Source organism: Sceloporus undulatus, chromosome 2, assembly GCF_019175285.1.
Source record: "Sceloporus undulatus isolate JIND9_A2432 ecotype Alabama chromosome 2, SceUnd_v1.1, whole genome shotgun sequence".
In the NCBI taxonomy this organism is placed as follows: domain Eukaryota; kingdom Metazoa; phylum Chordata; class Lepidosauria; order Squamata; family Phrynosomatidae; genus Sceloporus; species Sceloporus undulatus.
This window is the reverse complement of record NC_056523.1, coordinates 70147134-70163555: the sequence shown is the minus strand read 5'-3', so window position 1 is coordinate 70163555 and position 16422 is coordinate 70147134. Positions and strand designations below refer to the sequence as shown.

Genomic DNA, 16422 nt, shown 5'->3' with positions numbered 1-16422 from the left:
TCTCCTCCCCTTAGAGGAGGCTGAGGGGAATCTAAGATGGCGGCGGTGCTGGAGTGGCTGGCTGAGGTGGCAGAAGGAGGCGGCGCAGCAGCTGCTGGCCTGAGGAGGAGGGAGGCCCAAGAGTGAGCGCCTCGCTGGTGGTCGGCGCCATGGAGGCGGTGGGACCCGGGGAAGAAGGCGAGGAAGACCCGCCGAAAGGGGTCCGCGTCCTCGGCTCGGAGCTGGTGGAGACCTACACGGTGAGGCTCTCTGGGGCTTTCCTGAGGCTGGGGATGGGAGAGGACAGGGGAAGCTTAGGGGCAGCAGGACCAAAGGGGAAGCTTAAAAGCACTCATGGGAATGTCAGCCCGTGCTTCCCAGTCCTGCCCAAAATGGAGGGCGTTGCAAAATAGACGCTCGAAACACGCATAGAAATGTCACTCCCTGCCTCTTAGGCTTCCTCCAGATTGCACCTCTTTAACTGCCCTGGCCCAATGCTATGGAATTCTGGGAACTGCAGTTTGTTGTGGCGCCAGAGCAAAGATGCACTTACTAGAATTCCATAGCATTGAGCCAGGGAATTCTGGGAACTAGCTTTGTGAGACATCGAGCCTTCTCTGTCAGAGGGCTCTGTTGCTGCAACAAGCTACAATTCCCAGCATCCCCTAGCACCGAGCCAGGGCAATTAAAGCATTATCAAACTGGATTATTTCTACAGTGTGGAGGCAGCCTTAGTTCCAAAGCGCACTGCACAAATAATCCAGTTTGAGACTCCTTAAACTGCCCTGGGAATCCTGGGAATTGTGGTTTATGGTGACACCAGAGCTCTCTGACAGAGAAGGCTAAATGTCTCACAAAGGTACGCATTCCAGAATCCCATAGTATTGAGCCAGGGCAGTTAAAGCGGTGTCAAACCGGATTATTTCTGCAGTGTGGAGGCAGCCTTAGTGAGCCTCAGTATGGATGACACTGTGGAATTCCTCCTGGACAGAAGGTGGGACTGTAGGACAGGTCCTGGAAAAGGAGGCCACCCATGTCAGAGGGAAAGAGCTGGAGGTGTCTGCCAACCATGGAAGAGTTTCCTCCCTTGGTACTTTAATGCTAGCTCCTTGGGTTTCCCAGTTCCATGGAGCCCTTCCTTGGGCTGGAGATTCCTCTCCATGCAGGAGACCAGGAACTCCCAGAGGGAAAACTAAGACTCCCATGAGAGTGTATGCAGGTCTCCTTCCACTCAGGGTTTATATTTCGCATATTTGCCCTTTGGGATGGTCATTTCAAATCTCAGGCCCCCAAGTTGTGATACCTAATCTTTTTGAATGGGGGAGAGGGAGGAAAACAAGATGCTTTGATGGGAAGAGCAGCAGTTGTACGTTTCTTCTGTCATTTTATACAGAATTGTCTATCTACAGCAGTATATTAGTTACCCAACACTCCCATTTTAGGAGTGAGCGTACCCACACACCCAGAATTTAAACATCTCAAACAACTGTTACATAACTGAAAATGGATGCGTTTCCCAGTTACCTAAGCCATTTTCTACAGGGAATGTAGTGAATTGATGCATATTTCTTGTATCTATTCTGATGCTATTTTTAAAAAAAAGTATGAAGGGCTGTAGCACATCCATTTAAAAGTGGTACTTACATTACAGTTCTATACCTGTATTGAATTAAAGTAGGCGACATTGATTTCAGTGACATTTGCATATAAAGTGTTGGAAATCAGAGTGCTCTGACAATGCTTTACAGAGCGTTAGGCGTATTTGTGAGACACTTAGAGGAGATAGAAATGCAGTTTGATGATTTTTGGAAACGTTTCCATGCTTTGAGTATGTAGTGTAGGTAATAGAAAAGAGAAGAAAAGCAAGCTCTGTCATTAGTCAAAGCCAGGCAGATGCCTTAGGAGGCACAAGCTGGGTGTTGGGGGGAAGACAACCTGCCTTATACCCTTTTATAAATCTGTCCTTCTTTTAGACCAGGTAGAGGATATTTTTGCACTGAAGGAAAATTCAGTTATCAATCCAGTTGCCTTTTGTCCATGCCCATAATTACTGAATAACTTTGGTTACAAAATAACATACTGTGGTTTCAAAGTCCTGTGTCTGCAAACTTTCTCCACATTCCACCCTAGAGATAACATGCAGAGATCATTATTTTTTAATGTCAGGTTTTCCCTCCCCGGCCACCACCCACCCTTTCTCTTTTCTCTCCTCCTAGCTTTTACGAACATTGTGCCTGTTGAAGAGATTTGCAGACACAGAATTTTTTGCCTTTTGGGTTGCCCTAAAAAAGGTATGACCACAATATGGTTGCAACACTGTGGTTCCAGTCACCATAAAATAGATAAATATGAGGCTGCCTACTAAAGCTGCATCTTAAGAAAAGGAAAACAATAGTTACATGGTATGTTTACAGAACAAGCTAATACACACTCCTGATTCTTATATGGAATTTCACACCCATGAGATATAGCATGAGAATGGCAAGCCTCAATCTTTGTAAAATCATGGACTTGCAGTTTTCCAGTATTTATATGCTTCATCAATTGGCTGTCATGGCATGCAACAATAAGTCCAAAAGTATGGGAAAAGCTGGCCTATTGATAAGTTGCATGCTGGTGCGTGTGACCCATTTATTCTTGCTTGGCTTCTTTTGCAGATGAGAATGAACTGAAAAGCCCACACACTAAAGGTTTAGTGGGTTGTATTAACTGAGAGAAACAAGCTAGGAACCCCAAACAAGCCAGGGTTAGTAAAACAAGAACAAAATGTGGTTTGCAGTTCCTGTTGCAGCTCAAGCCAGGAGCTGTGGTTCATACAATATAGTAAACATTCAAGTCCTGCCTAGTTTAGATGCTCTCATTGGTTTGAGGGTCCAAGCAAGAATTATCAAGTTGTGTGGATGAACATGTTGGTTGTTCACAGGATTCTCTGACTTATTGTGTGTCCCCACTCAGCCATGACGATCCACTAGGTGACCTTCTGAAAGTGTCACTGTCTCGGCCTCAGAGGAAGGCAGTGGCAAACTCCCTTTGAACAAACCATGCCAAGAAAACATTGTGATAGTTTCTTCTTAGGGTTGGAAACAACTTGAAGGCACACAACAGCAACAGTAAAAGAGCATGTGAATTTGTTTTATAAGGGGTGTTGCAAATACTTGTCTGTTCTGATGTATTTAGGATTTATCCTTTCAGCTGTGCCTCTGATAAAGCCTGCAAGACCAAAACAGCTTGCCTGGCAATATGGATTGTAAACATTAGCCTTTCTAGATATTCCCATTATAATCAAGTCACACAAAGCAAAAGCAGGATAGGTGTGTCACTTCTGGTGACAGTGTGCATACTATGAAGTTTCAGAGTTAGAAACAAATTTCTTTAATGTCAAGTGTTTAAAAAGTCTATTTTTTGTTTTATGTATTTTTATTTTATTTTTATTGTATTTCAGTAGGAAATAGAGATTATAGCAGTGATTCTAGGGTCACAGTCCAGAGTAAGGTGAGCCCAGGAGAAAGCTGAGTGTATATAGCCTGAGCTTTCTTTGAAATCATTATTGCAGTATTTTTCTTAGTGCTCAGTTTGCAAAACAGCTTGCTGCTTCAGTGGTACTTGAAGCTGCTGCGGTGAAAACTTCAAAGATGCTTCCAGCTGTGTACATCCCCCCCTGCCGCCGCCCATGTACAACCTCTGTAGACTGCAGCTACTATCTATGTCTGTGTTGCTGATAATTCTTCATTACTATGATTCCTTAGAAATAAGTGCAAAATGGAATGTACTTTGGGTAGCAGAAGCAAACACATACCCATGCTTTTCCATTCTGTATATATTGTTAACTGTGTAAGTTAAAATGTTTGCAGTGAAATATTTGGAGCAGTAATCATATATGAACATGAATGCTGTTCTATATATGTGCATTCAAGCAACACTTCTGTCTTTTCAGTGGGACATACCTCTAGAATTTCTCCAAGTAATATGTAAAAGAGAGCCATCATAACGTAGTTGTTTGAACATAGGACTTTGACTCTAGAGACCAGGATTCGAATCACTGCTCAGCCACAGAAACCTACTGTGAGACCTTGGATGAGTCCTACCCTCTCATCCTCATAAGAAAGCACAGGCAAAACTTCTCTGAACAAGACTTGTTAAGAAAGCCTTAGGTTCGCCTTAGGGTCACCACAAATCAGAAACGACTTGCATGCATCCCTTCTGCCTGGCTGCTGTGTCCTAGCAAGTCATGGATCACATTATGAAAGTGATGTAGACATGGCATTATGTAGCCATTTGACAATATCATTGTAAAGGTAAATGAAAAGAATTCAGTAGGATGGTTTTGTGTAAGTTTCAGTGTAGATGGGAATGGCCATGCAATCATGCTTACATGCATAGAAAGAGGAACAAAGATGTTGTAGTCATTAGTTCGATAGCTGCCTACTATCTGAAAACAGACAGTTTGCTGTACCTCTGCACCCATGTTATTCATTGCTTATAAGAGAAATCAGTTTGTGTGCATGTGTGTTTGCAGCACTGTTCATAAATTATGAGTTACAAATTTGAGCATGTCTCTGTGATGGTATTCAACATTGATACACCATTGTGTTTCTTTTAAAGCTGGTCTTCTAATTAGTTTCAGGTTCTGGTTAAATGTGGACATTGTTTGATGTTAACTGTGACTACGTCCATACTGATAGTGTATTTAGTCATGGCTAAGATTAGGTGGGGAGAACAGAAGAGAGGAGAGCTGCTGTCGCAAAATGAGCACATGGCCTTGTCACAGGTCCTTAAAAGAGTGTTCTAAAAATTTATTTAAGAAAATATGGATACTGAACAACAAAACTCAACAGGCAAATGTCACTGGGAAAGAATTCGATGTGGAATTTACTGAGGCGTTTTGCTATTGTCTAGGTTCTCAACCTTCCTAATCCTGCGACCCTTTAATACAGCTCCTCATGTTGTAGTGAGTCCCAACCAATGGTCTCAGTTCCTAAGTCCATCAGAAATACATGTTTTCCGATGGTCTTAGGCAACCCCTCTGAAAGGGTCATTTGACCCCCAAAAGGGTTGACACCCACAGGTTGAGAACCACTGGTCTAGAAGCTGAGGCTTATGTATTAGATTTTGCTGATGGAAACACCACACCCCCAAGTGGTCCTGAAGCCATTAAAACACTTTGAAAATGGGATGTCTTTGTTAGAGGCTTTGCTAGCTGAGGTCTGCCTGTATAGTCCAATTTTATGCATTGCCACGGCAGTGTGTAAGACACTGAAATAATGTTTAAAACTGATATTAAAACCTTGACATGTTTTCTGACCATTCACTTTGATGAAGATTTGTATAGTTTAAAATCTTGTCTCAGGCATTGTGGATATGATCCCCCCACTGCTGCCGCCATAAAAGCTTTCCCACTGATTCCTGTTCTGTGGGATTGATGTATCTCATAGCTAGTGATAAATACAGGCTTTTACTCTGACATGTATCAGACCAATGAGGCCTAAGCTGCAAATACCATAGTATCACAGTGTAACCAATTGTTAGGATCACATGCCCTATGACTTTTTGCAATTTCCTCTATGTCAGATGACTTGATTTCTTTCCAAGAAGCTGTTTTGCCTCATGAAAGATTCTCAATGTGAATAATATGTTTTGGTTTTAGAAGCTTAACTTGGGGAAATTTTAGTTCCATTGTTACAGGGTAGCCTCTTTATCTGTTTCTTTAAAATACGGTTATAATAACTTGCCCGCTTCTTCTCTGAGAAATCCAGCTTTGATTGTTCTCAGTAGTTTTTAAAGATGAGTAATAAAAGAAAGTGTGGGATGCATTAGGATGGTGGATGTGTTATCATCTTAAAATACCTAGGAGGAAGCTGGTATTACCCTGAATATCCGGTGTGTTTTCCATATCTCTGACTTGCTTGAGGCATTGTGATTCTTCTACTGATAATTATTCTTGACCTGCTATGGTATATGAGCCAAATTACCTCAGATTGCACTTGAATCAAAAAGAGACTCCAGCAGCATTATAGCTAGGTGAAATCTTTTCTAAGAGACAGATTCTCTCTGACATAATGAATTAGATTCAACTGTCTCTCCTCCTGTGGAATCAGTCTCTAAGTAGATTTTTTCTCAGAATACCCATCCAAGCAAGGAAGTAGGTTTTCAGCATTTCAGCACCATGCCTTGGATAGCATAGCCCAAAGGCTCCCCCAACCTCTGGAGAGAAGATTTATGGTGTTCATAAGGGACAACAAGGATAGGATAATTGGCAAAAATCACCCCCTCACCTGTCTCCAATGCATAGAATGAGGTACAGTGGTACCTCGGGATACGAAATACCCAGGTTACGAAATTTTCGGGATACGAAAAAATCCCATAGGGAATCATTGTTCCGGGTTACGAATGTTTTTTCGGGTTACGAAAAAACTTTTGGTGCTTTTTTCGGCTTTTTCGCACGGAATCGCGGCTTTTCCCCATTAGCGCCTATGGCAATTCGGCTTACGAAGGCTTTTCGGGTTACGAAAGCGGCCGCGGAACGAATTACTTTCGTAACCCGAGGCAACACTGTACCTTCATGGACATGGAAGGATTAGCACAATAGTACCAACTCCCACATGTCCAGCCAAAGCCTATTGCAGTACAGTATTGTCTGAGATTCTCAGTATGCTGCAATTAAGCGGCAATGATGTACCGTACATTGTTAGTTCACCTGTTGTAGTATGCTTGTTAAGTCATGAGGTTACAAAGGGGCAGATGAATGTTGCCTTGGCCTGTCCAGGGAAAAGATGTGAGAGAAATTCAATAAATACATATGTAGTAAGCCATGATACAGAATCTTGCTGGAAGGTGTAGATAGCTTGTTCTACTCCCCATTCCCCATTTACATGAGTGCACTTGTCATAGTTACTTCCACACTGGTTTAATATTGGAGTGTTGTTGTGTTGTTGGCTGGATGACTATGGGCTTCAAACAAAATTTTCTTCTGCAAGTGAAAGAAAATGGATAATTCAAATAATGACAAAAAGTGGTGGCTAAGTATAACTAGTAACTGGCCTTGCTGTTGTTTGTACTTGTCATTTTGTCATCTTGTGCTTGTGTCAACCTCAGAAGTGTGAAAGTAGATATCCTGTAGTCTTGGTAGATTTCATTTAATTTGTGCAATGTCCTGAACACTGAAGAGATCTTGCATTTTCCTTTGGGTATGCACAAAATGGCTATCTTGGGTTTCTTGATCAGCTAAAGAGTTGTGTTTTCATTTAGGTATATATAATTCAAGTGAGTGTTGGGAGTCATCAGTGGATAGTCAAACATCGATACAGTGACTTCCATGACCTGCACGAAAAGGTAAATATCCTAAAATGAACATCTTAAATCTTTGGCTGAATGGTAGTCATTTGGATAGTTCTGTTGTAGTGAATGTTCTTCTTTGACCCCAAATACTGGCATGCTTCATGTAATTAAAAAAAACAAAACTACAGGATGCTTGTTAAGTACAGTCCCCATCTGATTCAGGTTGAGAAGTCTTCAGACTACTACCCGGAGCAATTCTGCCTTGAAGGCAAATTAGATATGATGCTAGACACACATACTATACAACATAGCACTTACATTTTCTACAATTTTATCTATTTGGTTTTTGTACATGTGAAGAAGACCATAACTGTCAGAAAGCAAGGCCTGCTGGTTAGACTGTACAGAGATGTTTTTATGAATTGAAAAACTGAATTGCCTGCCCATTTTTGGGATGTAATTCAACGTATGATTGTCTTCACAAAAGTTAACACTCTGATTCAGTCATGGACTCATATTTGTCTTTTACAGCTTGTTTCAGAAAAGAAAATAGATAAAAATCTACTGCCTCCCAAGAAGATTATTGGCAAAAATTCCAAAAGCTTGGTGGAAAAAAGACAAAAGGACTTGGAAGTATATCTACAGACTCTCCTTGTCACATTTCCCTTAGCTGCACCCAAGGTGTTGTCTCAGTTTTTACACTTTCACTTATATGTAAGTATATTCAATAGTGCCATGGTGCAATTTTCAGACATTTTGAGTTCATAGCTGTTCTCATTTTTGTATTTAATGGAATGGTGGGTTATTTCTCTGACTGCCCACAAGTGTTTCCTTTGTAGTTACAGTCGTCCTTCTAGCATAATGTTGTTGTGCTTTTAGTTTTTAAATTTAGTATTTTCAGAACATCATACAAGATATTTCTTAATTCTGTGAAGGGAGCCAAACAGTGAATGGCTACTCTGGCAACAGAACACTGTTGCCTTTGGTCTGATCCAGCATGGTGGTATATATGTTCTTAAAGGTAAAGGTTTTCCCTTGACATGAATGTCTAGGTGTAACCTACTGTAGAGAGTGGTGCTCATCTCCGTTATTAAGCCAAAGAGCCAGTGTAGTCCAAAGACGACTGGTAGACACATTTTGCTGATGGGATCCAGCATCTCCTTGTAGCCCGTGGTAGATTTGGGCCCCTAAACAACACATTCTACCTAGACTATCTCTGATTGGCAGTCCAATTCCCTGTAGCTCACTATGGGAAGCCCCTTAGCTGGGGTGCATCTCCCCCAAGGGAGAGACTATTGGAAGATGGAGTCCTAAGGGTTATATAGTACAGAAGCAAACAAAGAAAATCAAAGTGTACAAATGTGGCTCCTCCCCCCAGTTGATAGCCACGAGAACTGTGCAAACAGGTTATTAACAGAGAAAAAAATCATTCTTCCAGTCCTTTCTTAGTCTCCTCTTTTTTTTACAACCTCGAATTGACAAGGTAATATAAAAATTATCTAGCAAGTCATTCATACAGTTTAAGTGCTAACAATGATTCCAGAACCCTTCTGCCTAGTGGCAGAAGCCAAACCCACTACGCCATCCAATATCAGAACCCTGTTTAAAAAGAAAATTAATTACTGTATATACTCAACTATACGTCAACCTCATGTATAAGTCGAGGGCAGGCTTGGGAGCCAAAATTATGGATTTTTATATGACCCGTGGATAAGTCAAGGATAAAACTTAGGGGCATGTAACAAAGGATCTAAATGATGAAGCAAAGGAAAACAATGCCAAAGAACTTACAAAATTCCAGCAGACATAACTTTGTACTCCTTTTAAAGGATGGATGGATAAGAGAATAGAGGTCAGTGCTTCCAGGACAAATTGCACTCTGGAAGATGGTTCCCTTTTTAAAAAATGAGAGTCAAAAGTACAGTATCTATATTGACCCATGGATGAGTCGATGCAGGTTTTTTTGGGTCAATTTTTTGACCTAAATTTCTAGTATGCATAAGTATATACAGTACCTGCTTTTTGCTCAATAATAATAATAAGGGGTGGGATATAAATTATTATTATTATTTATAATAATAATTTTTACAGCCCGCCCAATCACTAGGAATCCGGGCAGGTTACAACAGTAAAAATACATTACAATAAAATACTAAATGGTCCCTTCCCTATGCCCTCCCCACTAAGGAGGAAGGAGGCTTTTGAGTAAAATGCAAGCATGTACAAAAAGGAAAAAAATACCTTCGTAATGCTTTGTGGAGGAGCCACAAAGCATGAAAAGTAAGGGTGTGTGGAAAAAGAATCCCTGACAGTGTAAAGTTTGGGGAGGGGACCCTGCCATATGCAGTCCTCCAAATTTTACATCCAATTGTTGAAATAATTGGATAGACATGTCTTGTTTCTAATCTTAGTTTGAATATATCGTATGTTAATAGCCATCTGCTTTATGGGCATTATAACTTCCTCACAGGGCTGATGTTGTTTCCTATTCCCAGTTGTATACGTGACTCAAATTCAACTGCTTCAGTTTAGCTTGTCCAGGATTGAACTAAGGGCTTTCTCAATATTCTTACATGGAACTGAATGAAAGAGTCTTGCGGGTTTTCTAAGAAATGTTGTTCAGAGTGATATACAAAATCACTGTTAAAGCTTTTTTTCCCATTTATATGTTTCTTTGTGTAGCCTGAGTTTCATGAATTCCCCCCCCCCCCAAAAAAAAATCCGTGTGATGTCTCTTCTTTTTTACACTACATTTCTGGTATGTTTTGTTAAATGATGTAAACATTCTGCAACAAATGTTGTTTTTTAAAGACAACATACTATTAAAGCCTTTTGAGAAAAGTGTCCTCCTCAATGGATGGATACTAAATGATTAAGTTATATATTTTGTATATAAAATAACCATTTCATATAAATTTGAAGTATATTCTGACTTTTAATAACCATATAGCCTTCTTGAGGGGTTTAATATGTTATGGCATTTTCTTATAACATGGAAACTCAGACATGACAAATTCTAAGGAGGATTTTCCAATGGAGCAATGGAAATGTAGCTGCTTGGCTTCCTCTCTCCTTCTTCATATAGAGGAAAAGTTGAAGGAACTATTGACCTTTTTATTTTGGAATCGGTTTGCTCTTTCTAGTAGAATACATGTTTCATTCAGTTCTGCTTCATTACTGTAGTATCAAAGGCAATACCAGTGAAAAGCAAAACTGTTATTGTGTAAGCATAATTGCAATTAAAATAATTTAATAACCCAATGGTTCTGTTTGTTTTTCTAATCCTGGTTTGTTAAAAAGAAAAACAAAAGAAAAAGGACACTAATTTACTACCTTCATTTGTATTGGGAAATAATTTCAAATTCATTTTACTCATTGGTAGATCATCTGATAAACTGACCTCTGTTCTTAAAACAGCCAACAGAGTATGAATAAATTTTATCATAATACTTAGGCCAGTGGCTTGGGACAAAATTAATATTTTCAGGTTCGCAGACATAGAGATAAGGCAGACTTGGCAAAATTTATGGACTAGGTCAGGAGATAGAAGCAAAAAATATCAGACTTCAGAGTGTTCCTTCCCTACATCAGAAGCCAGACACTTTTGGGTGTCAGTTTCTGTGCCTTAGGACAGTTTCCTGGATGCCCTTCCTGGCTCCCTTTCTGCAAATCACGCAAGGCATTGAGGTCTTGGGTGCCCACCATCTGTGATGGTATACCCATTGTTTTAGTCAAGAGAAATTCAATCTTCATGTGCAAGTATCCTAAAATACACGTGAACATCTAGAGCTCTTGTGCAGAATTTGTTCTTCTTAGTAACCACTCCAGAAGCACAGGTAAAATAAATAAATAAATAAACAAACTTTATTCTTATGCCCCACCTTCCTGCTGCAGCAATCAAGGTGGCTTACATGATTAGAATATATTGGAATAATACATACTCTCAATAAATAAATTGGACCCCCCCCCTTTTAAAACAGGATTAAATACAATACAGTTTAAAAATTCAACCAGTTAAAATGACAGCAATTTTCTAGTAGAGGCAGTGGTTACATAAAGTAGAGAGAGTACAGAAATTAGATTGAACTATTCTGGGAAGGCCTTCCGGAAGAGATCCGTCTTGACAGCTTTTTTGAAGCTGCCTAGGCTGTTTATTTGATGGATCTCATCCGGCAAGGCAGTCTGGGAGAAGCAGCGGAGAAATCCTCTGGGAGGTTGCTGTTAGTCTGGTTTTTATGGGTTGCAATAAATTCCTCCCAGAGGACCTGAGGGTGCAGGGCGGATTGTATGGAAGTAGACTATCCCTTATATAGGTTGCACCCAAGCCATGTAGGGCTTTAAAGGTAATCACCAACACCTTGTACTGCACCCGGAAACCAATAGGGAGCCAGTGAAGAGATTTCAGAATAGGTGTAATATGATCACTTCTAGTTTTACCAGTGATCAGCCTGGCTGATCAGCCGGAAACTACAGTTAGTTTTGTACTAACTGTAGTTACCGGACTAGGTACAAGGGAAGCCCTATGTAGAGTGCATTGCAGAAATCGAGTTGTGAGGTTACCAGTGCATGTACTACAGTTTCAAGGTCCCTTACTTCCAGGAAAGGGTGCAGCTGGCGTATCAGCCAGAGCTGATAACAGGCACTACTTACTGTCACATTCACCTGATTTATCATGTGAAGCGACGGGTCTAGGAGCACCCCCAGACTGTGAACACAGTCCTTAAAGGAGAGTGTGACCCCATCCAGGACTGGAGGTTGCAACCCACTACCTGGTCTGGGGGCCCCTACTGTGAGTTCCTCCAATTTGTCATTTTTTCCTTATCCAGTCCATTACCGCTTCAAGACACTGACTGAGGGGAGAAATGTCATCTGTCGTTATGGATGCTGACTGAGACACGGAGAAATATATTTGGGTGTCATCAGCGTATTGATAATACCCTGCCCCATGTTTATGGATGGTTTCCCCCAGCAACTTCATATAAATATTGAATAGCATCAGGGACAGGATGGTGCCCTGAGAGAAGCCACAATTAAGCTCTGTTTTTGAGGAGCAGCAGTCCCTGAGCATCACCCTCTGGAATCTGCCTGAGAGGAAGGAATGGAACCACTGTAATGCAGTGCCTCCAATTCCTAACTCTCTCAGATGATCCAAGAGGATATCATAAACAGAGGCTAGATAGCCATCTGTCGGGGATGCTTTGATTTAGATTTCCTGCATGGCAGGGTGTTGGACTGGATGGCCCTTGCAGTGTCTTCCAACCTTATGATTCTATGATTCCTCTGTCAATGCCTAGACAAAGGTCATCAGCAAGAGCAACCACGGCAGTCTCCACCCCATATCCCGTCCTAAAACCGGTTTAAAATGGATCTAGATAATCTGTTTCATCCAAGATCACTTGCAGTTGAAGGGCGACAGCTCATTCGACCACCTTGCTCAAAAATGGCAGATATGATACAGGCCTATAGTTTTTCAAATCTAGGGAAGGCCTTTTCAGGAGCGGCCTAACGACCACTTCCTTTAAAAAATCTTGGAACATAGCCTTTCCTAAGGGATTACATTTTTGAGAAGTGCCATCAAGGCATCACCCCCCTGGACGGCCAGCCATGATGGGAAGGGATCGAGGGGGCACGTTGTTGTAGAGTTCTCAGTTTATGTTATACGGGAACCAGCCTACTCAGAGGTCTCTAAAATTGGTTCTGACTAGACCAAGTGGGTTAGATCTCAGCATTTAGTCAGAATTCACCAATGACTCTACACAGCGGATGAACAGCACATCAAGATGAATAACCATCATCCCTTCCCCAACTCTGTAATTTCTGTATTTTGGCACCTTTTAATTTTGTGTCATATGTTGCGACTGAATTCTTCTACAAAATGTGATGTTGAATATTGTTTTATATCTTGAAAAAGTAGTTGTATAGAAATTTTTGTTTCTGTGCCTTGTTTGCAGGAAATCATTGGAATCACAGCTGCACTAGCTGAAGAACTCTTTCATAAAGGTAATGAAATGCATACAGACATCACATGCTTTTTATATTAAAGCATTTTCATTGTGCTGTGCTGTTCAGTTGAAAGGATACCCAGAGTGGCAGCAATGTAGATTACAAGTCAGCGGCCAAAGGCCAAGAGGCAGAAATGGGCCCTTCATTTGCTGGTTGCATTACCACCTCATGAGGGCCACCCCTTTTCTTAATAAAGGAGAAGCTGTTATGGCTGGTCTTCAGTACTGGTAACCCCTTCCAGTGTATGCACACCTACCTGCCCATGCTCCCTCACTTCCAGGGAAGAAGGAGAAAGCGAAGAAGTGTGATGGTAGCAACAGTTCAAGCAGCCCTGACTTTACCTTCCCAGGAGTGAAGGGGGTGGGATAATGCAGAACCCCACCAATTAAAACAAATGCTTGCTGGAGCTAGACAGTTGCGGGAGTAAGAAAATCATCTGCTCTGCAGTTTTTCTGATTGCCTCTGCCACTGTGCTCCAGCAAGCATTAAAAAAATAGCCGGGCTCTGCACCTCTTTCTTCCTCAGTACATGAGAGCTGCTAAAGATGGTCATTATTCTTGCCTCTTCTGTCTTCTGTGGTGGGGACGGTGTCGGGGACGGTGGTATCCAGCAGCCCTGATAAGCTGATGCCCAAGAAGCCTTGCCTCCACACTCCATTACTGATGTTGCTCTGCCCCTGCGGATCCTTTTATGTGAGGCCAGTAACATACATGACAGTCCTTGCCCACAAACTTACAGCCTAAGAGATGAATCATAGACGGGAAAAGTGATAGTCAACAAAGGTGGGGGAGCAAGCTCAAGCTTCAGTGCTTGAAGTTACAAAGGCCTTACAATGACCAGCTTGAGTTAAAAGTTGAGGGAAAGGAGAAGTTTGTTGACGATGGCTTCTGAGCAGAATTAATAGATCAGCACCTCAGTCCTATCTCTCCATGTATTTCCTTGTACCCTGCCTGGTTGTGGAAGGGCGGCTACTGCAAGATGGGTGGGATTGAATTCTTAGTATCTGTAGCAGTTTCCCACAAAACTGTAAGGAATTTAAGACGCAGTCTTACACTAGCCTAGTAATCAGTTTTGTTGAATTAATTGTGAATTACTTCTGAGTAGGCATGTATAGAGTTAATGTGTATTGCTAGAGATGTAGCTAATTAAATCAAATATATCCTGGGATGTATTCAGTGATGCTCAATATATGGCAGTATGCACATCACATAGCATATTAATTGGTGTGAAGTACAATGTTAGGAGCAGCTCTGATAAAGGGATGGTGGCTTTTGTTGGATATAACAGTTACAGAAAATTTTCAAGGGGATAATTTGAAATGTTGAAATTTGCCTAAAATTACATCCCTAATGCAGTAGGTAGACAGACTGATATGAAGGAAATGTTAGTCAAACTTCCCAGTTCAACTTCTCAAATTCTTTTTAGAATTTTGTTTGCCTTAATGTTTTCAGTTACAGTATTTATAAATCTCAGTGATGACTTCTCTGCCTAATTTTCTCTCAGTAATATTGGTGAATGCTTGCCCAAACTGTACTGGTTGTTTTTCAGGAGAGCAGTTGCTTATGGCTGGTGAGGTCTTCAACATTAGACCTTTGCAATTATATGCCATTACTCAGCAGCTGTGTCAGGGAAAGCCAACATGTGCAAATGGAGATGCCAAAAGTGATCTTGGACACATTCTTGATTTTGCGTGTAGACTCAGATATTTAAAGGTAACATTCTTTAATGTAAATATTTTAGTTGCTTGGTAGTACTAGAGAGGAAAGACGAGGGAAACCTTAAAGATGCCTTAAGAAAAATGTTTAAGGTCTATACATTCAGAGGGATTCTGGGATGAAGAATCATGATGTGGTTGATCTGAAACTTCCACAGTCCTAGCCAGAATAACCAGTAGTGAGTAAAGTTAGGAAGATGTAGTAAACAAGCCACATCATTCTCTTCCCTAGTCTTGTATAGAAGATTGTTTTAGCTATCACTGGAAAAGACAGACTTAGACAAGGTACATACTGCCAAAAAACGGTGTTCTGCAGGCGCCTACTTTACCTCCAGAGGGAGGCCGCAGCCGCCAAATAGCGCAGCATCCCTCTGCAGTAAAAAAACCCAGTTCTTCCGGGTTCTTTTTGCGCCTCCCAAGTTACATTGCCAGTGAGCCAATGGTGAACCCGTGACGTAAGCGACATGCGGATGCTGCGCGTCGCTTATGCCAAGATGGTGGCCCCATGTGGATGGGAGGCCGCCATTAGGCTGTGTCCACATGTTGTAGGGTTCCGGACCGTGCAGTTAGTGCGCGGTCCGGAACCCTACTATTGCTGCCACCACACCACATTTGGGCCATCTGTCCCAGCCCTTAATTGCCTGTTAAGAGTATTATCATTCAAAATGACTTGGTATATTGTTGTTACTGAGAACTCTTCCTTTCACTGCTTTCATTCCTATGTTAATGACTTCGCTTCATTCCTTCTTCATCTTTTCAACTGTAGTCTGGTGATTAAAAGATTTTTGTTAAAGGGGCTGTTGTATTAAAAGAACTGTCTCTCTACTCTCTTGTTTTTCAAAGAGGTTATATAAATGTCCCACATGGTTCTTTCTTTGTCTGCTAACAGAGGCTCCTATTTTGTTTATTTCTGATGTGTTAGGTGCTTGTTTGCTTCAGTGTAGCTGAACCTGCAGGACCAAATCCAAATATTCTGCTTTAATTGATACATGTGGAGACATTTGCTGGAAAACACTCACTACCCCAGGGAGATGAGTTACATATAAGTGGTAGAATCATAGAGTTGGAAGAGACCACAAGGGCCATCCAGTCCAGCCCCTCCCATGCAGGAACTCTCAATCAAAGTATCCCCGACAGATGGCCATCCAGCTTCTGCTTAAAGACCTCCAAGGAGGGAGACTCCACCACTCTCCGAGGGAGTGTGTTCCACTGTCAAACAGCCCTTACTGGTACCAGGAGGACTATCATACATAAGAGTTGGGTTTTAGGATTAGTGGATTTAAAATCTCCATTTACCAAGAAAATCCTAAAGAAGGCTTTTTTTATTCAGCTCATGTATTAATTTGTGGAATAATTATGTATTATCTGTATACCTCAAGATAATTCAAATTTTTTTTTAAAAAACCTGACAGCTTTTAAAACCTTTAATGCCCTGTGATTCAATATGTACT

The 16422-nt window shown here is 41.3% G+C and overlaps 1 protein-coding gene across 1 annotated transcript in view; it reads left to right on the top strand.

The window, feature by feature from the left end:
- The window catches only part of NISCH (nischarin), a 43779-nt gene continuing 27357 nt past the window's right edge, over positions 1–16422 (top strand). The window contains 5 exon segments of the mRNA XM_042448906.1: positions 1–239; positions 7225–7308; positions 7786–7968; positions 13206–13254; positions 14806–14969. Of these exon segments, the coding sequence (XP_042304840.1) occupies positions 150–239; positions 7225–7308; positions 7786–7968; positions 13206–13254; positions 14806–14969 (570 nt within the window). The 5' untranslated portion in view covers positions 1–149.